The sequence below is a fragment of the Lactuca sativa genome, chromosome 8, assembly GCF_002870075.4.
Source record: "Lactuca sativa cultivar Salinas chromosome 8, Lsat_Salinas_v11, whole genome shotgun sequence".
NCBI lineage: Eukaryota > Viridiplantae > Streptophyta > Magnoliopsida > Asterales > Asteraceae > Lactuca > Lactuca sativa.
In genome coordinates, this window is record NC_056630.2 from 19,745,416 (window position 1) to 19,766,797 (window position 21,382).

Below are 21,382 nucleotides of genomic sequence, written 5' to 3' on the forward strand. Positions count from 1 at the left end.
CCTCAAAGGCATAACAACAAGAGTTATAAAATAATTAATTTAATCAATAAGCTATGTAAAGTTTAAAAAGGTTAATTGAGTAATCTATGATAATGTAATGTGTATTTTTGAAGAAAATAACTTCAGCAAAAATAACCACTAAGGCTAGAATGGAAACGAGAAAAAAATAAAATTTTGAGAAAAAAAAAGTATATTTTGGATTGATATTTTGAGGTTTCTAGCTAACATTCTGGATTTTATATTGAAATTCGGAGTTCAAAAAAAAACTGGAATTTCAAAAATAAGTCCAAAATCTGATGAATAATTTTTGAATTTCGAGAAAAAAGTTTATTTTTTACTTAAATTAATTAAAAATTAAACAAATATAGCAAATGTGAACTATTTATGATATTAAGACATAAAATCAAACATTTTGTTGAATCAATGAAATTTAATAATTCAAAATGGATATTTCAAACATAAATATGAGAAAAACAAAAAAGAACTGCAAAATTTGACCGGAATGAGGCATTCAGGAGTAAGCAATCATTTTCCAAAAACTAAAAAGAAATGGTAATTTCATTTAAAAAAACTCATTTATAATGGTTAATTTACTCAATTGTAAAAAAAAATCTTAATTCTTTTCATTTCATAACCATCAACATCTTTTGCAAATTCACAATGTAATCCACAAAGCTTTTACATTTACTCTATACATTAATTGATATTGGTAGGATCCATGAACAAGCTGTGTGAAAAAGTTTTATTATGGTGAAAATCTATTAATGTTTTTACTTTGTTGATATAACTCGTGTGAGACCCATGTACTATACAGGTTGATTAAAATAAAAGTTTAATTGCTAAAAAAACTAAACTAATAGTACTAAATCAAAATCGATTAAAATGAATTACATTGAGTTTATCAATTATAGAGTCACTTTCATTTTGTTTTGAATTGTAATGTATTCTTTTTCTATCAAAAGTTTTTAAGAGGTTGCACTTAAACTTCAAATGACTTTTAATCCATATAACTTGACTACTATGATTTAAGTTAAAGTTTAACTTTGAAGCACCCAATCAATGTGTCAAAATATTGGTGTAAGTTTGGTAATTATATGGTAAACTTTAATACAATATAAGAAACATGGTATTATTTTGGAAAGTATATATACAATTAGCTTAAAATTTGGGGTGGCACAATCAATAGAATAAATACATTAGTTAATTAATCTCATTTAATACAAAACAACCATAAAATGACATGTGCAATTAATTTATTAAAAAAACTACAAATTTACATGTAGCAAAACGTTTGAGAATTTGACAAGTGGCAAAAAAAATTTCATTTATTAGAGAGGATACCAAAAAATCTTATTGAAAAGCTCCCGAGGGAGATTGGTTATGTAGATAACCTCCGACTCTGACATTAAAAAAAATACATTAAACACACCCATAATATTACCAGTAGTAATAGTAATTTTAATAAAAATAATAGTAATCAATGGTAGTAATATTTTACAAAAAACCAAGCTAAGTATCACAAACAGATACAATAACACTAATATCAACATTAGATAGTTTTTTGGAAACAAATACAATGAAACATAAACTACAATAAATGTTAAATCCATCTTTGTTGTTGTAACTTGTAAGAATTTTGAGTTTGTTGAGTTATTTGTTCACTAATTTCATAACATCACCCACCAAATGCAACGAACCAGTAACCAGGACCTAATAATATTTTTTCCAAAAATAATTATAACATATTAAGCAAAAGCAAATAATTATCATTATAACTTATTAGTAAAAATGAAAGGAAGGGGATGGATATACCTGCAGCCGAACAGACTTATTTTGTTTGGCAGTGTCTCTCAACCATTTTATGGCCAATGGAAGTGATGAAAACACCATACTGTTTTTACTTTCACAACTTCCTGATAATTATTATTATTATTATTATTATTATAAAAATAAAATATAACAAAATCACTCTCAACTCAACTCTGTATGTCTGTCTATTTTACTAGGAAATTAATTTTATGTAATGTACCTGTTTCACTTTTACTGCAGCATGTAATATTCTCCCATACTCTTCCAAGTGTCAGCTGCCATGAATTATCAACTTCTTGTAAATCAGTTTGTGGCAAAGATGATCCAACTTTGTTGTAAACCGACATATTTGGCACAAATATCGCCTTTTTAAACTTTACACCTGAAATATTAATATCAAATGTTCATGTAACCAAATATTATTATAAATAAAATGCATAATTCATAATACTTGCTTGCTTACTTACCATGACCACCACATGTGTCCACCAACCGCGGAAACAGCAACTGTGGGTCCCTCACCGACATACAATTGAACAATAATATCTTCAAATAAAAAACTACAAAATGTCAAAATTCATCTTACACTGTTTTAAATATTCATATAAAGTTTTAGACAAATAGTAAAACTCCAACCTGTGCAGAGTCCTTCCTGGAGTTATCACTATCACCACCAATTGCTATGGAAAACCAATTTGCACAGACTTCCATGCTTTCAGGACTATGTGCTCCATCCAAATAAAACACCACATCACCTTCACATACATTGTCAGGAATAATCTGAGCCCTTCCTTGTAATTTTGCACTTGTTAGCCCTTTGATGAATCTCTCAGACAAATAACTCTGTATCGAACAACAAAAAAAAAATGGAAAATTTTCTTTTTGAAAGATTTAATAAACATATGCTGACAAATGTTTCACTTTTAACATAAGCTTACAGTCTCAAGTTCCAAATGACCTGTCCTTTGGAGCCATGTGGAGCTTAACATGATGGCTAGCCCTGCATTTATATATTGGTGTTCCCCTGCAAGCCCTAAATGTAATCCATTTAGCAATTTACTATCCAACATGTTTGCCACTTCAAGATTCACCTGTCATAGTGTAATTTAAATTAAAGTGTAATATGAATATTTTGTGATATTTTGGGATTTAAAAATGTTACAGAATTGTAAATTACATCTAACTGGGAGGCTTTTTCTTTAAGCACTTGCATGGCTTCTTCTGGTTGTGAAACAGTAAATGCTGGAACACCTTTCTGCAAAAACAAAGTACAAATGACATGTGTATTGATCTTATCAAAATCACATATTTAGAAGGGCATGTGAATTGTGATGTGAAGAAGCACCTTAAAGATACCAGCTTTCTCACCAGCAATTTCTCCAAGAGTATTTCCTGCTCATCAATATTGAAATAAATTTTAAATGGTTCAAGATTTGTAACACCCTATGTTGAATTTGAACAAGGAGCATAAAATAAGATTAAAAATATGCAAACACTAACCAAGAACTTCAGTATGGTCATACCCTAGTGGTGTGATTCCACATACTATAGGTGTCTGAACCTGAAAAGTTGTTCTTCATATTAGATTGATTTCTTGTATGTAACTATTGTGTAACTACTATGTAAGAGAGGACATATGATAAGCGTGTATATATATATATATATATATATATATATATATATATATATATATATATATATATATATATATATATATATATTTGCATACCACATTGGTTGCATCAGTCTTTCCACCTAATCCCACCTCCATAACAGCAACATCTACTTGCTCTGTTGCAAATATTTTGAAAGCAAGTAAAGCAAGGAAGCGGAATAAAGTTGGCATTGGAATATCATCACCGCATTTTTTCTGTATATGGAAACACAAAAAAGTAAGAATTTATTATAATACTATATATTTTCTTGTTGTGGTTATGGGTGAATTACATTCATATAGTACACAGATCAGAAATCATGCCTTCAGTCTATCCCAACACCACCAGAAGTATGCCAAAAACTTCTCTTTGCTTATGTCCTTACTGAAACAGACCAAAATTGGGGAAATTAAACAACCTTCTACAGTTAAAAGTTGAGCAAATTAGAGTTATAAACCTGGAAAACTCACCCATCCAATTGAAATCTTTCTCTAACATCAATGAGGTGAGGAGATGTGAAGAGTCCAGTGCGAAAGCCACAATTGCGTAAGATAGCTTCAGTGAACACGCATGTTGATCCCTGTAAACAATCCAAATTTGGATATAAATACAAAACTCCTACATTAAATGGTGCTGATCTAAGCTAATAACTAACATCTTTACCTTTCCTTTTGTGCCTGCAACATGGATGATCTTCATCTGGGAAATTGGTTCCTCTAATTCCAAAATCTACAAGAACAGTGAGTGGGGGAACCATAAATCATCATAGATTTTGTTATCACTCACACCCTAAGAAAGAATAATCATATTGAGTTACAAGATATGATGTACAACATGATGAACTTTACAGAAATAAGTACTATTAAGCTGAATTTTACACCTATAACATCAATATAAAAACTATTAATGACAAAATCTACTCGGATTTTCAATTTAGTAAAGGTACCAGGTTTGATACTATAATTCAAAAATCAGATTGCAGTATAAAGTCAAAGTTGTTAATGCTACCTTAACATACTCAAACATCAGCTCATATCTATGGTCGACGACGATCTTATCAGCACGATTCTTTTTGGTGATGAGAGAAGACAAAGCATCCATCGCTTCATCATAAGACGAAACACTACTAGGTTTTCTGAATCCAGGTTCTCCTTCTCCACCAACAACATCTAACAAATCAGTTTCAGTTCAATTACTTCAAATTAAAATGATGTTAAAAAAACACGGATTCAAAACTGAAATACAAATGTCATCATACAACGCATGAAGTGAATCAAATAAATTACCTTTTGCCATGTTTAATTGAGTTAGTGTCTGAGTTTCCAGAACCTGAATCGGTTCGATTAATAGTAAATGCTAAAACTCGGTTTATGTATGTGCGTGTCTTCACCTCTTCATAAAGCAGGAAGTAGCTAAAGGAAGTGAAGATGAAGATATCCGGAGATCTGAATGTATGCAATTAACGGCGGCGGAAGAAGGTAAGAGCTGAAGTGTGGGTGAAGAAGAAGAAGAGATGAAAGGGGAGTGGTGATGGAGGGAACACACTTCTTCGTCTAGCATCGATTTCGTTGGAAAAATGCCTTTTGAATTCTCTATTTTTTCTTGGGGTGGGTGAATAAAAAATATTCTTTTGGCTTTTTCATCCAAGTAGATCTTTCTTTCCTTTTAATAATATAGCATTTTTATTTTATAATTAAAAATATATTTTGTTTGAAGGCTTGTTTAGCCAAAATAAATAAATAACCTGTGTTTGTTAATTACTTAAGAGATAAGAGATTAATAAGTAATGGTACTTGGATCTACAAGATGTTAAAGACGTTTTACAAGCTTACTTTTGCAAATGAGATTACCAATCAATAACTAAACTAATAACTATATTAATTCAATTCTTTTTTGTATGGGGTGTTTTAAGAAAATCGAATAAGGGATTATGTTTCAAAAATACTTTAGATCTGATTAAAGAATAGTTCTTCAAAATATCATAGGTGTATCATAAATGACATATATGATTTTTTTAGTTTTTTTAAAAGTCAAGTAAGCTTAACATGTGTATCATAAAAAATATAGAGAATGATAGCGTGATAATTTAATACAAATGCTTTTTGAGGGAAAAAAAAGGAAAAAAGAAAAACAATATCCAAGAACCAATCAGTTGGAGATCCCCACTCCTTAAAGCCTTGTCGAGTAACTTGACAACACACTACTATAAGTTTACAAACAAAAACTAATATACTTAAATCATTGTTTTTAGATTTTTTTTGTCTGTCATGTTTTGTCACCTTTTCACTTTGCACATGTTCTTTGTATTTTATTTCTCATAAGGTGCTTATATTATCATCGTAAAACATAGGTGGTTTAATAATCTTGAAGGAAAGAAAGTGTGCTCTACTTATCTTCTTCATCATAGGATGAAGACAGAAGGTTTTCATGTCCGACTAATGGTTAGAGGTCCTAATGAACAATGAAGAGGTCAAGTCTTGATAGTGGCCTCATATAAGTGGTATAGTCATGGTGGTGACATCGGGGAAAATGTTTCGTCTAACTAATAGAACTAACATCATCAATAGTGTTATGTCGTATAATGTGTTATGACTTATAAAAGAAACATTTTAATCATTCACGAATGATAGTTGTTTTTGCAGGCTACATTTGAAACTTCACGTGCCATGAAAACAACCATTATTCACTGTAATAACATGGAAACTGCAATTCGCAAATGGTTTCTTCCCAAGCTCAAGACTTCTCTAAACATCTATGGTGGTTTGAAGACCTATAGTCTCAGATATAGCTTCCTCAAAGTCTCAGACAAAGAAGATTGCAAGACAAGGAAAGATTTTATGATCAGTTTTTGTCTAGGTAGAGAAGGAAAGATTGGGGGCAGATTTGTCCTCTAATTCGATGATTGCAGTAGGAGGAAGAAGAGTACCATCGACATGATCAATCAAAATTTGAAAATAAAGGAGTGGTAATACCTTATTACACCATAAGAGATAATTAGTTGCATTGAGTTTAATCGTGAACAAATGAAGGATGGTGGCAAGAGGAAAAGAAGCCTATGATGTAGAGATGATCGACATGGACAGAAGAAATAGTCGCGGGGGGGGGGGGGGGGGGGGGGATTTTAGGGTTGGACTGTAATTTTGGCTGATACCATATAAGAGTATTTTGCCTTGACTGGGTATCTTGTACATTGACCAATATATATAGTACAAAGATACAATATATAAAGTAACAAACTAGCCTAACATATATACAGATACAAGAAAAAATTTCTAGTTATTCTAAATTATATTTAATAAATACTTACTTGTGTAAATGTGACTTGAGCATTTGGAGTTCAATGGAGTGCTTGGAGTTCAATGGAACATTTAAAAAAAGGAATGAAACATCTGAGAAAGGAATAAAGCATCTGATGATGCTCCATGATGAAGATGAGCCACTTTAAGAGTGGATTTGCCACTTAGAATATTGGATGTGCCATTTGGGAAGATGGCGTGCCACCTATAGACAAGGTGTGTGTAACGTCCGGGTTTCAGGGCTAAGCATATTTGTCAATGTAATAGTCTAGGTCAACTATTGTAACTCTTTTTGAAGTAATAAAGATGAAATATTTGAGTATTATGTGAATTATGTGTGTTTATGTGTTTATTGTTTAATTATAAATGTATAATTAATAAAGAATAAAAATAAGCGTCAAAATTAAAGTCTGAGATAAGCCCGATATCTTTACATAAAGTTGTAGTGGTCGAAACAAGGATTCCGGGGATATAAGGAATGCCGAAATCCGAGTTATAACGAACAAGTTATGACCCGTCGTCGAAGTTTCACGACGGAACCGGCGCGACACCGGGAAGCGTAAATAGTGAACTTACGATAAAGCGACTTTTAGCCTTAGAAATCTAAATGAAAGTCGTAGAATATGTTAAAATGAGAGTGTCCATAAAAAGAACGTCCAAATCTAACTTCGTATGAAGAAGTTATGAGATTTTAAACAGACCAATCCTGTTCCGGCCTGTTAAAAATATAACTTTAAAAATAAAGTCAAAATTAGCCGACGGAGTTTAAACGAAAGTTGTAGAGTATATCTCCACCTACGCGTGGATATAAAGAACGTCAAAAACGGAGTTCGTATGAACGAGTTACAAATTATAATAGCATATTTACGTATTAAAATAAAGTATAAATCATGTATACGTACACATATATATACATATGTATATATCATTAGAAAGGTATCGACGATGCGGTCATTATAAGACTAATGTTGACTTCTTTCAACATTAGTTTAGTACAAATATCATTAAATCCATTTAAAATAATATTATTATAGAGGGGTGTTTAGTTGTTTATATAACTAAAAGGTCATTAATTAATTATGGAGGGTAGTTTTTGAAAATTCAATTAGCATAAATAAGAGCCTTGGGCTCTCATATTTCTTGCACCATTCTCTTGATTCAAGAGTCTTTCTCTCCTTATCCCCCGAGCATTTCGGTCCCTCGTGATTCGACTTCTCTTTCTGTAGTTTAGTATAGTAAGGTGAGCGCTGAAGCGCTGCACGAATCTTTCTTAGAAAGATTCAGCGACGAAGTTCCGCCCCTGTAGAGCCCGACTCCTAGCTAAAACCCCATTGTAAGTAAGTTATGCTTACCTTATTTTAATATAGCTTATATTTAAAATTAGTATTGTTATTATGAACTTATATTAAATATTTGAGCTATTATTATAACTTATATAAGTGTCGTTATAATATATATATATATATATATATATATATATATATATATATATATATATATATATATATATATATATTTTAACTACTCGCGGTACGGGAAATCTGGTTTAAAGGGCCGCATAGGGTTGTTGGATTTCAGAAGTGCTATATGCCAAAATGGTCATGCCCTCCGGTGTTTTATGTCTGGCCACTGTCTGTACATAGTGGTTGGAAAATATTGTTTAACGCTTATATAATAATAATAATAATAATAATAATAATAATAATAATAATAATAATAATAATAATAATAAGACTAATAGTTGGTCACGGTAAATATTAGACTAAAATTTTGCGATAATAATGCTAGGTTTCGTCGAAGGAAAATAAAATCGTTAGAAGCAAGCGCTGCCCGATTTTGGAATCATCACTTTAACAAGTGAGTGCATAGTTACTTTCAGCTTACACATAGATATGAAGTATTTTATATAAATTACGTGCTATGTGTGCATATTATCTGAATACTTGCTATCTATGCCGGATGAACATTGTTATACATGTTTTCAATGATTTAAACTGTATATGCATTTTATATCTATGAAAATGTTGGGGTAAAACATGGGTAGATGTAATAGGTGATGTGTGATAAAATGATGAGAGGCCTCGATGTTGGTGTTGTTGATTCTGTCATCCAGCGGAGTATGGATGACGACCACGGACTCTTCTAGACAGTCCATTGGAACACTAGCAGGCTCGCAACCTGTAGGTGTTTGTGAACGATGTGTTCACCGGTGTACTCCATCCCCCACATGGTTGCCTTTAGGACATTTATTGCTGAGGAATCCCCTTAGCAATAGTGTCCATCCCGATAATGATCCTTAGGCTAGGTCCCTCATGATAGGTGTTTAGGGACGTAAAGTGAGGATAACGGGAACGGGTAATCGGGTTATTGTTGATTGATGAAATTAATAAACTTATTTGTTGTTGGTTGAAAACCCTATGTATTACAGGTAGTGGCGCTTGAGCATAGATATAATGTTTGGACAAGGGATTACGGATATAGGCCTGTAGATATGAAATAATGTAGTAAGGCTTATATTGTACTGTTTATGCTTTTGATCTGTACGAACATGACATCCCAAGTCTTTTAATGAAATACATTTCTATGGAAATGCTTTTGATAAATCTTTATCATATTTTGTTTTGGGACAAATTCCGCAACACTTTTATTTAAAATGTTACTATGATTTTTAAACAAAGCATAAACAAAATCGGTCTTTTCTGGCCGTGATTTTGGGGATGTCACAGTGTGCCACTTTGGAATCAAGATGTTCCATCTAGAAGAAGCAAATGCCATCGTGAGGAGAATGCACCAACTTAGCGGAATATACACCACAATTGAGGAGGATGTGCCAGCTAGGAGGATGATGTGCCATCCTTGAAGCTTGATGCGCCACACTTGAAGTGGATGCACCACCCTTGTATAAGATGTGCCATCTTGGTGCAAGGGTGTGCCACAAACCTCCCTGATGAGCCATGATATTAGTTGATGTGCCACATATGCTATGATGTACACTATGATGCTCAAGATTGTCCAAGGATACTCAGAAGTTGAATATGCTCAAGGAAATGGCACATGATGTGTTGTCATGGAGCCTCGACTAAGTGTCATACACGGGAGGTTCCACCAAGTGACAAGGGTTGCCACTCATTGACACTTGATGTGCCAATGGTGCATTGTTGGTGACAAATGAAATGTTTATCAATGATGAAAGTTTCAGAAGCGACTGCATGACGAATTGTAGGGATGAGTGTTTGGATTGCATACTAGAACTAGAACCAAACCGAACAAATAAGTTATCTGCTTCGGTTCTCTGGTATGTATGTTAGACTTATTCGGTTCTCAGGTATTTCAGTATGGGTTACCCGAATAACTGCTTAATCGTTTTTAAAGGAACAAGACCAAATTTGGACCGAATAAGCTATCTAGTTCGATTCTCGGGTATGTATTTTAGGCTTATTCATATTTTCGTTAGAGTGTTTAATGTTTAATGTTCAACTTATATATTTATATATGAATTTTTTGGTGTTTAATGATTAGTGTTAAATATATTGTTTTTATAACTATATCTAAAGATTTTGATGCATATAATTTATAATCACCTATAATCAATCGTGTTTATTTTTTTATTTTAATTTTTTTATAAATGAAATGATATGAATTAACATTTAACTGTAACATCATATCATGTTAAAAATATAAAATAAAAATATTATTTTTAAAACTTGTGAAACCCCACGATAGAAATAGTTTAATACATCCGAAAATATATTTTATTACATTTCTAATATCTTAAATAATTACAAAAACAACCCCCTAAGTTAAAAAAAAGTACCAAACAATACGGTTTATTCAGTTCTTTTCGATCCTTAATCGTATTGTAAACGTTATTTGGATGATTAAGGTAGTATCCATAACCGAACCGGACCCATATTGGTTTAATCGGTTCGGTTTTCGGTTCCTCTAATTAATCTTATTCGGTTTTCGGTTTATTCAAGTTCGGTCCGGTTCCGGTACGAATAACATCCATAACGGATTGTGATTGGTTGACCTTTTATGGGCCTATAACTTAATGGATTTGACCCATTAGAATTTTAGGTCTGATCCCTAGTTGAGTAAATGAATCTCTATTGAATTGTAGCTGTAACCTGTCTAGTTGAGTAAACGAATCTCTGTTGAATTATAGTTGTAACCTCTGTTTAATAACTCATAGAATAATTATTATGAACTATGTTGGATAACTCATACACATAAATATTATGTTTTGTGTGTTATTGGTTTCGTGTTTTATCGGCTTTACTTACTCCTAAATGTTGTGATGTGATGTCTTTTCTTGATATAAAAAAGGGAAAATGACATAAATGCCCTACGAACTTTCTAGGGTTTATCCGTTGAGTCCCTAAAGTTTTTTGTCGGACTTTATGGGTCCCTAAACTAGGATATGATTTGCTCTTTTAGTTCTTGTCAACTTGTAATAGCCGGTTCAATACCTTTGAGATAAAAAAAAACTCACATTGTGCCCTTATAAAGCCAAAAAATTAAGTTCGGGGATCAATTCGTACAAAAAACGACTTTCCTTTTCTTCTAAATCCGATTAACACTCAATTCGTATTGATCCCCGAACTTATTTTTTTGGCTTTATAGGGGTATAATGTGAGTTTTTGTGGTCTAAAATGTCACTGAACTGACTATTACAAGTTGACATGGACTAAAAGAGCAGATCATATGCTAGTTTAGGGACCCATAAATAGACCTGACAAAACATGACACGACACGAAAACCCGACACAAAATTAGCGGGTTAGGGTCAGAGATTTCGACACATTTATGTAAACGGGTTGACACGACACGATACGATACGATACTTAAATGGGTAGGGTTAGGGTCAAGACTTTCAACTCGAAGATGACTCGAAGATGACTCGAATATGACCCGTTTAATTATATATTATTTATTATAAATTTCATATTTTTATAAATATATTATATGTTATAGACTTGTAGTGAGCCAAACTCAATAATTAGAAGTAATATTCAAAATTTCAAAGTTACTTAATTTTAATCATCTTCGCCACATATCCCTTTTGCTCCCCAACTTTAACTCTTTTCATTTTTCTTTCTAAACTTACTATAAATTTCTTCATTCCATCTCATAACTCTAGTGTTTCACTTTTTTTCTTTTTGCATCCACAACTTCTACTTTCCAACCTTTAAAATATTTCAACCCGATATGACACAACATATTTACAAGGTCTAAACTTTAACCCGAAACCCGACACGAAAATAAACGGGTTGACACGGCACGACACGATAATTAAACGGGTCGGGTTAGGGTCAAATCCTTTCAACCTGTTTAATGTATTAACACGATACGAACCCGACACGACACGACACGTTTGCCATGTCTACCCATAAAGCCCGACAAAAACCTTTAGAAACTCACGAGTAAATCATAAAAAGTTCGTAGGGCATTTGTATCATTTTCTCGTTAAAAAAAAATGAAAACTTTCTTCGTGAAAATTTAGTGATGGCTTCGACTTGACGCTGAAATAATCGAAGATGTAAAACGTTGAATTTGTATGTTGGTTTTTTTAATGTGACTTAGAAAAGCATTGATTATTGATATTTTCGTAAGTATCTCAATTTTAATTTCGTTTCACAAATTCAGTTTCCTCCGAACACGTTATCAGGTCGACCAGTTAGTAAACGACAAGCCTAGTTGAGGAGTGTCGCTTTATTTAATTCTATAGTTTTGTTCTCGTAATTAGGGCTCCATTTTGTTCATCAATTCCACCAAAAGAAAACTCAATCTCGATCGAATTTCATCCCGACTGCATTAATATGACTTGTTGAAAACCTCCATTTCTTCTTCTTCCACTCACCGACAAACACTATTCCATGGCGGAATCTTCCTACACCAGCCTTCCTACTAGTCACTTGCCTGGTTCGGTTCCGGTATGCAGTCTTTAATATCATGTTTTTATACTGTAAATTTGCCCTAATTTATAATCACTGTTACAATTCTTTGCCATCGCTTGATGTTGTAAAATTGATCTCAAGTCGGGGATGTGAAGTGATCGGAGGGTGAAAGTTTATGATCTTTCACTATTTTGTTCGTTTTTCGTTTTGATTTGTGTTGTAGCTGTAGACATATGCTTTTGAACTGTGTTTTATTGGAAAATTGTTTTCTATTGAACCGTGTTACGTTGGCGGAAATACCAATGCGCTACTTCCGTTTTAAAATCTTCTACCGACATTACGCTATTGCAGATTTACATGACTTGTTAATCGTTATACGGTTTAAGTAGTTATCCACTTTTCTCAAAGTGTAACATTCATTACCAATTTGATGTTGAAACTAATCCCATCTATACCCAAAGACAAAACACTAGCTTCTTTCTAGGTGAACATTTGGATGGTTTGATCTGCCAAATGATTTCCTAAAAGCCATTTGTCAAATTCAAATTGATTATGAACTAAAAATGTATCACGAATTTTGGTTAATTTGTGAAATATCAGTCTGTGTGTAGGGTTAACGTATCATGTGTCCTGTTAGTCTGTTACTGTGTTAATCTGTATGCTTTTACTAGGTTCAATATGTCAATATATGTGTTAGATGTAAACACATGAAAGACTTATTCATGATTAACATCTAGATAATTATGTGATTTCTCCATTATATTCAGGCTGTCATCACAGAAGTAAAGGCTCCAGTCATACAACAGGGTATGAGATTCTTTAAGATATTGTTTTATAGCTTGTTCATGTCTCTTTCCAACTATAGTTGAATTAAAAGCATGTACCCTATTTACCTGTTATTCAAATCTTCTGTAGATCCTGAAGCAAACCTGCAAATATTTCCTCCTAACAGTAATGCTGGTGGTAGGGGTTACCAGACTCTCACAGGCCCAAGTGGTATTATTACATCACACTCTCTATAAATTTTCATGAGAAGATGATCAAGTGACAGATACCCAATAAGTATAACCTAATTTCCTGTATTTCTATATATATATACAGATGGAAATGGACAACAATCTGGCAACAGTTGGAATGGAGCATTCAGCATCTCATCCTACACACAATACTTTAATGTTGATACAGATGATGTTGTGAACAGATTAACAAGTTCTTTATACCCCACTGGTGACTTTTTCAGGAAAATTGAAGCTAACCCGGATCTGTAAGTTTCATGATTGTAAACTCTAGCTAAGAATCTTGAAATTAGGTGGTTATTAAATATTAATCTTTTCTTTATGCATATTTAGATATGGGCTCATCTGGATTGCTACCACATTGGTATTTGTGATAGCTTCAGTGGGTAATCTTGCCACGTATTTAATGATTAAAAAAGGCGATTCTAGTGTTGCATGGAGCTTTGATGTGAACTACTTCCAGGTGTCAGCCATTGCAGTGTATGGTTATGCATTTCTAGTTCCACTTGGTTTTTACTTGTTGCTTCAGTATTTTGGTTCAAAAGTTGGGCTTGTTCACTTGTGGTGCATGTGGGGATACTCTCTCTTCATTTTCATTCTCAGTTCTGTAAGTATCCATCTTTAACCTGCTGAATAAACTGTTTGAATGAGACTAAATGACTATTTTACCCTTACATTCTAACAAACATGTTTGGTAGGTTTTGTTGGTTATACCTGTGGAATTTGTGAGATGGAGCATCACGATCATAACAGGTGTCGCGTCTGCAGCTTTTGTTGGTTTGAATCTGAGGTCACATGTGGAGTTGACTGAGTTGACCCTTGTGTTAGTTGCTGCATGTGTGTTGCAGTTTGGTCTTGCTATTTTTATCAAGTCATGGTTCTTTCAATGAGGGAGTTACCATATAATTTTTTTTGCTTTTTTTTTTTTGCTTATTGCAAGTGAATTTTGGAAGTTGGTGATTGTAGAGATTGTGATAGTTTTATAGGCATCTTATAGAAATGGAAGAATGTGTTTTTGATTTGGATTTGTGTGTAAAATAGAATGATGCTTTTGGAGTTGGACATTATGTGATTTTGTAGCGTATATGTGTTAAGTTGGTTTAATGAAATTTGTATCAACGTTTAAACTCATAACTTTATATCTGATAAAGATTAACGGGATCTATTATGTGTATAAAATGAACATTTTTACTCTATAAAACAACGTTTGGAAAATTGGATAATAACATGGTGCCTAATACAATCGTAGTAATTTCTCCAACTTGTAGTTTAATTTAAACCCGATGACTCATCTTATAGCCATCAATCCACTAAATATGGCCAAAGGCGTAACAGATAATCGGATCTTGATTTGACCCGTGCAAAAAGAAAAAAAAAAAAAAAACTAAATCTGTAAAATTAGGTTCCAAAAGAATATGTATAAAAAGGAAAAACAAATAAACATAATAAAATAAAATTTTTGTAATTGTACCCAATTGAAATTAACCATGCATAAGAGCTCTGCATAGAAAACGCCAGTTTGTGATGAATTATAAAAGTGGAATAAGTTTTAGTAAAGCAACCTACAAACGAGAAAGAACATTTATACATGAAGAGTGGTAGGGTCAACAAGTAAAACATGGATAAATACACAAGCAGTGGAAACAGATTGATGAAGTTAAAAACAGATTCTAAATATACATGTTGGAAGTAAAATAGACAAACAAGAGAAGAATGTGCAAACTAGCCCACATGCACTAAAATGCTAGACCCTAAATTATATTAGCACTACTCTTCTATGTCGATCCTAAGTCTCCATACTTTTCTATTTGAGATCGTGTCTCCGATAATGGCCAACTCCTCTAAGTCTAACTTCATGCTATCTTCTCACTTCCTTCTTGGTTGTCTTTACAAAAAGAAACAACCTTCATTTTGCAACTGCACACTTCTTGTCCACATCTTCTTTATCTCACATAATTCGAGCTCCCTCTATTTCTTGTTGGATGAGATATGATTTATGTTGGAGATCTGGATACCCATTGGATCGTGTGAACACTTTCCGAACTGATATTTCTACCCTATGTCTGGGTAGTAAGAAATTCAGCCTAGGATAATCCAAGATGACACTTACGAATTTAGGCACAAAAATCGTAAGCCAAATTGCTAGAAGGATTCTCTGTTTGTTTGAAGAAAAAAAGAGCTAATAATTTGTGTGTTTCTTCTCAAAGAGAAGAGCCGTTTATATACTAAACGAGATTAGGGTTTGCCTCTTAGGGTTGGCCATCATGGGTTGCTCCGGAAGCAAGTCAGGGTAATCCAGATTTTAATGAGGATTTAGGGTTACCAAAAATGACCAATTCCGTCAGTTTTACCATAATCACCCTCAAGAATTCGTTTTTTCCCACTATGTTCTCATATGTAAAATTTGAAGAGTTTTTAGGGCGCTGCTCCTAGACCCTGTCAAAGGGGCGCTGCCCCTTTGGAAAGCCCGGACCCAAGGGCGCTGCCCTCGGACCCCAGACTTGTCATCAAACCGACTTCTAATTCGATCTTATACATGCGTGCATTCGGCAAAACCCCATACATATATTAGAGTACAAAATGTGAAGCCCCTTAGCTCACATGTTAGTTCCAATTACATAAAATGACATGGTGACACTAAAATCACCAAAAAATTCCATGAAAGCAAATAATGAGATGTGAAGGGGGAGAGATCCCATAGCATGATGAAGTTCTAGGCTAGACTAAAATCGAATTATTTGACGATGGCTGATGAAAATATTGGAAAAACAAAATCGAGCACAGAAGAGATTAAGATCAAAAGAGTAGAAAAACATATTATAGCAGTTGAAACTAACATTTATGATAACAAATGAAGAAGCAGGAAACAATGAACTTCAAAATTTCAGAACAATTGTAACGCCCCAATTCTTAGGTATTGATTTTATAAGAATTTTCTTGTTTACAAGGTCTACTCGACAAGTTGGTTGCCTTACTCGTCGAGTAGTGGTGGGTTGGTCCGCGTGATTTAGTGACCTACTCGCCGAGTCCAAGGGGGGACTCGACGAGTAGGAGCTGGTAGATGAAACCCTAAATTCCGGGATATTGCACCCTATTTAAAGGATCATTGGCCTCCCCTGGCCTCCCTTTTACAACTGTAACAGCCCGGATTCCCAGGTATTATTCATTCTTATAATTTTTGGTGATTTGTGAGGAGACTCGGCGAGTTGGAGCTCAAACTCGCCGAGTATGATCGCAGTTATGGGCACGGGTTCGCGTCTGGACTCGGCGAGTCCACACTGTTTAATGAAACCCTAATTCCCCGGGTTTGGAGCCTATTTAAGGGCACTTATAGCCTCCCATTGCGGCTACCAGTCCCTTGAGAGAACCCTAAGAGAGCTAAATCGTTTTGGGAGAGAGGAAGTCACTTTTGGGCCTTTGTATTCCTTGTTTAGCAAGAAGAAGGTGGCAAGAGCAAGGAGGAGGTGAGATTCCAGTAGATCCAGAGTCCAGAGGCTTCATTTTGAGGTAATAGTTCGAGCCTCCTTCAGTTTTAGGGTTTTCTAACCCCTTTGGAGAGTGATTATGTGAAGCAAATGGTCCCTCTTCGAGTTTGTGCCTTGGATCTGGACTCAAAGAGGTCCAGAGACCCTAACCCTTGGAGCTTTTTGGGTTATCATGGAGTTATTGGACCTAGGTTGTCATTTTTGGGACCAAATCTCCTTTTGATGCCTTGTGGGGGTTATACAAGCATCAAGTTTCGAACTTTACGTGACATTCATGCTTGGGAAGGCCAGATCTATGGTTTGGGGAAGCAGATCTGACCTCAGAAGGTCAATAGAGTTTGTGCATGGCATGAACTCGCCGAGTTGTTCTTGAGACTCAGCGAGTAGGGTTGGGGTTTCACGTAAATTGTTCAGCGAGTAGACTCGCTGGGTTGGGGGATGACCCAGTGAGTCAGCAAGAGTCAATGGGGGGCTGAGTCAAGCCTGAACTCGCCGAGTTGTTCTTGAGACTCGGCGAGTTGAGTCGTGGTGGCCCCGCGATTCATGCCAGGTGGAACTCGTCGAGTTAAGGAAGTACTCGACGTGTCAAGAGAGGATCCGAGGGAGTCAGTGAACACGTATAGACTCGCCGAGTCGCTCTAGTGCACTCGCCGAGTCCGGTCAAAGTTGACCGTTGACCATTGACCAGAGTTGACCAGTGTTGACTTGATAGGGTTAGTCAACCTTAGTTGTGAAAGTGTTAATTAGAGATATATTGTGTTATAGGAGGATTATAGCTCGGGGGGAATCGAGCGCGAGTGATTTCCGGGAGTTGTCGAGATACGCGAGGTGAGTCTTCTCAGTATACTTTACCTTGAGTAGGTAATCAAAGTTATGTGACAGAGTATTTGTATGCTATATGTATGTTATGTGTTGCATTGCATTATTTCTATGTGATTTATGTCGTGCATGTTTATAGAGTTGGAACCGGAAGGTTCACAGAGATAGAACCAGAGGGTTCACAGAGTAGGGTCCACAGACCCAAAGAGTTATAGCCTCGAGTGGCTAATATGTGTTATGTGTGATATTTTGGGGAACTCACTAAGCTTTGTGCTTACAGTGTTTGGTGTTATTTGTTTCAGGTACTAGTGATGACCGTGGGAAGGCGCCGACTTGATCAGTACACACACACGGGATTTTTATGTTATGAGATATTGGGATTATTATATGGCATGGATTGAGTTTCAAACATTGAGGTTTTTATGAATATTAAATGAATTATGTTTTTATAAAATGCGAAAAATTGTTTTGAAATTTACGGTGTTACAACAACTTCTTGGCACCCTTAAACCCTAAATTGTGTGTGTGTGTTTCTTTGGTGTGTTAAAGCTTAGAAGAGGAATCTTGGTGAAGAAACATTTGGGAAACAAGTAAATTGGAGCAAGGAAACTCGTGGGAAGCAGAGATCTACTCCAGTTGACACCCTTTTGAAGGTATTTGTCACACCCCAAAACCAAGAACGACGGAAATGTTCTGGGGCGGAGGACGTCATGTACAATATCACAACACAGAAATATAGTAAACAAGCAAACAACATCACCCATTTCATTAATAATGTATTTTAATACAAGTGTGTTCTGTACAGTTATAGACATCAAAATTATGAATCAAAATAAAAGATGAGTCTTGTAAATGCTCCATCTTCTCAAAAGCTGGTGTCGGTACCTATCTACTGATGACCTGAGGATACAAGTTATTTTGAAAGAGTTTATAAACATTAAAGCTGGTGAGTCCATAAGTATTTAGTGTCATGTTTTGTATGAAAAAATGTTTGTAAGTATTCGAGTATAATAGTGCATAAAATGTTTATAGTGTTTGTTTGTCTTTCCCAGAAAACCCTACGTTTTCCATTAAAAGCAGCCTTCTTCCAAGGCATCAAGTGTAACGTATGTTTGTTCGTTGTAGGAGTGTGTCCCTTTCCCAAATGTGACTATTATTAGAAAATATAGTTTTTACATTACTCTTTATGTGAGGAGATCACAAGGTAGATGTAAAGGGGAAATAATGAAGTATTGTAGTGTAATAATATTATAATTATTATTGTACTAACTACCTTAATCCAATTATTAATTAAGGTATAATGTGATATAGTTGTAACGTATTAATTGACTAGGGGAAATCACGATGCTGTAATACGTCGAACAGTAATGGCATTTGTCACCCGAAGATCTTCAGATCCCACTGTAGCTAGCAGTAAGGTGTAGGATTGTCAATCCACTATAGATCTATACACAAATTCATGTTCTCACTCTAGGAGATTCTGGGTACAAGATGAGCCATGACAGAGATGTCGTGTCCCGAAGTAGTGCTTCACATTTATTGCATAGTGTGTACATATTGTATGTAATAGTGTAATATATGTCTTTCCTAATCCCCATCATAGTGAGTTCTCTAGTGTAGTATATAGCATGAATGAATAGTATGTATAAGTGTATGTTTTCTCTGACTCTCATTATAGTGTTTTCAATTGTATAGTGTAGTGTATTGCTTACAATATGTATTGACTCATGTATGAACCGACTCATTGCAAGTTACATTGTACTAGAAGTAGTAAGTAGTATATCACTAAACTATAACTATTATAGTTTACTAGTAAGATCATTTGTTTAGCTGAGTGTATTGAAATAAGACAGGAAGCTTTTATGTCTATACATATACACATGATATATAACTAAGGATCAAACGACACTCGGAGAAACAATAGGGGACTCTAAGTCCACAACCAAACAAGGAACAAGAAATAGATCGTATTATCAGTCCTAAGTCCTTCAAACCTTACTTATATAACCATATATGTATTGGACATGATTTGACAGTATATGAGTTTAAAGAGTTTTGAAAGTAATGAATTGGAAACTGAAACTAAGTTTTATAAAGAGTTTAACATGTAAAAGTGTTTGGAAATCGTTTTGAAGTAGTATTATTGACAAGACAGTTTAAAGCATAGTAAATCCATTGGCATACTAGTCATTAATCACATGTGATTGATATAATATCTAGTATGATTCAACTTGTATTCTCCCCCATAAAAGCATTTAAATCATATAAAAGGTAATTTAAGGGGGCATGAACTCACCTGTTAGTGAGTGAAGCGACGGTAGGATCGGTTTAGGAGGTTGAGTGTCAATTGTGGACTCGAGCACAAACGAATCCTATTAACCACATTATGACATATGTATGTATACAATTAGTGTATGTAACAGCTAATTATTGAATTGGGACCACCTTAGGGGCTAGTAAACACTTATATTGAAGTGTTACAATAATGTATGATTGTGTATAAGGGGTGTATGGCTATACAAGGGAGTGTATGGTCAAAATACACCATGTTGGTGTGTGTGTGGCCAGGGTGTGCGGCCGCACACTCCCTATGAAGTGTTTCAAAACGTAGCTTAAGGCCTTAGGACTCATCTAGGAAGGTTTCTTACTTCATGCTCTAGCCTTATATGAAGTTCATTGCCATTTTAAGACTTAAAAAGGGTGTGTGCGGCCACTATGAAGGTGTGCGGCCGCACACCCTTCATGAAGATGATGAACTCGAGTTTTTCAAGCATATAATCAAGTGTTCTTAACATATAACCAGGTATAACAAGTATATACACGTTATAGAGGCTTGAAAGAGGTGATTAGGGTCCAAAACTTAGTGTGTGTTCTTGGTGTTCTTAAAGATTCATACCAAAAACGTGTTTTCATGGATCTAAGTGGGGAAGAAGACTAGTTATGATCATGTAATAGTCACTCTAGGGATGAATCACTTACTTGATTGAAGATTGGAGTGGAGAGTTGGATGATACTTGAGAGGATTTCGAGTTCTAGCTTTGAAAGAGTGGGAAAAAGTGTTCAAAATGACTAAGCGTAGTATATATAGTTGAGAGTGTGTGGCTGGGATGGGTGTGCGGCCGCACACACCTGTGTGTGGCCGTACACTCAAGTGAGCGGCCGCACACTCCATGCTTTGGAGTGTTTGGCCCGATTTTGCTTGATATGCATTATGTTATCCTATTTCTAGGTTCCTACCTTAATTATACTAGGTTTAGAACACTCCATTAGACCCCAAACGATGTTAAAAGCTAGTAAAACGAGTTTAACTTGGATTCAATTGGTCTCTTGTACAAGATAGAAATTTCGGGTTGTCACAATATTAAGTTGTTACCTTGGCTCATTTCATTCTAGATATCTTTTGGGT

The 21,382-nt window shown here is 34.6% G+C and overlaps 2 protein-coding genes across 5 annotated transcripts; one reads left to right on the forward strand and one right to left on the reverse strand.

Annotated features, from left to right (window-relative positions):
• Positions 1–1,437: 1,437 nt before the first annotated feature.
• Positions 1,438–5,069, reverse strand: LOC111919750 (folylpolyglutamate synthase). Of its 4 annotated transcripts, none has more exons than XM_042897577.2 (15): positions 4,751–5,069; positions 4,473–4,633; positions 4,128–4,193; positions 3,935–4,044; positions 3,788–3,848; positions 3,575–3,679; positions 3,310–3,370; positions 3,155–3,201; positions 2,987–3,064; positions 2,748–2,900; positions 2,446–2,652; positions 2,277–2,355; positions 2,030–2,191; positions 1,813–1,913; positions 1,438–1,710 (listed from the first exon to the last, which is right to left on the reverse strand). In XM_042897577.2, exons 1-15 carry the CDS (start codon positions 4,758–4,760, stop codon positions 1,651–1,653), a joined length of 1,461 nt encoding a protein of 486 aa, XP_042753511.1. In that variant the 5' UTR covers positions 4,761–5,069; the 3' UTR covers positions 1,438–1,650. The 4 variants fall into 4 exon arrangements, with proteins under 4 accessions (XP_042753511.1, XP_023771111.1, XP_023771110.1 ...); XM_023915343.3 differs by having other exon boundaries at positions 3,539–3,679; positions 4,128–4,253; positions 4,473–4,615; positions 4,751–5,068; XM_023915342.3 differs by having other exon boundaries at positions 3,539–3,679; positions 4,751–5,068.
• Positions 5,070–12,383: 7,314 nt separating this feature from the next.
• Positions 12,384–14,806, forward strand: LOC111919751 (uncharacterized). The gene is made up of 6 exons (XM_023915345.3): positions 12,384–12,692; positions 13,424–13,463; positions 13,572–13,652; positions 13,758–13,920; positions 14,006–14,279; positions 14,371–14,806. The coding sequence occupies exons 1-6, from the start codon at positions 12,636–12,638 to the stop codon at positions 14,560–14,562; spliced, it is 807 nt and encodes a 268-aa protein (XP_023771113.1). The 5' UTR covers positions 12,384–12,635; the 3' UTR covers positions 14,563–14,806.
• Positions 14,807–21,382: the final 6,576 nt, after the last annotated feature.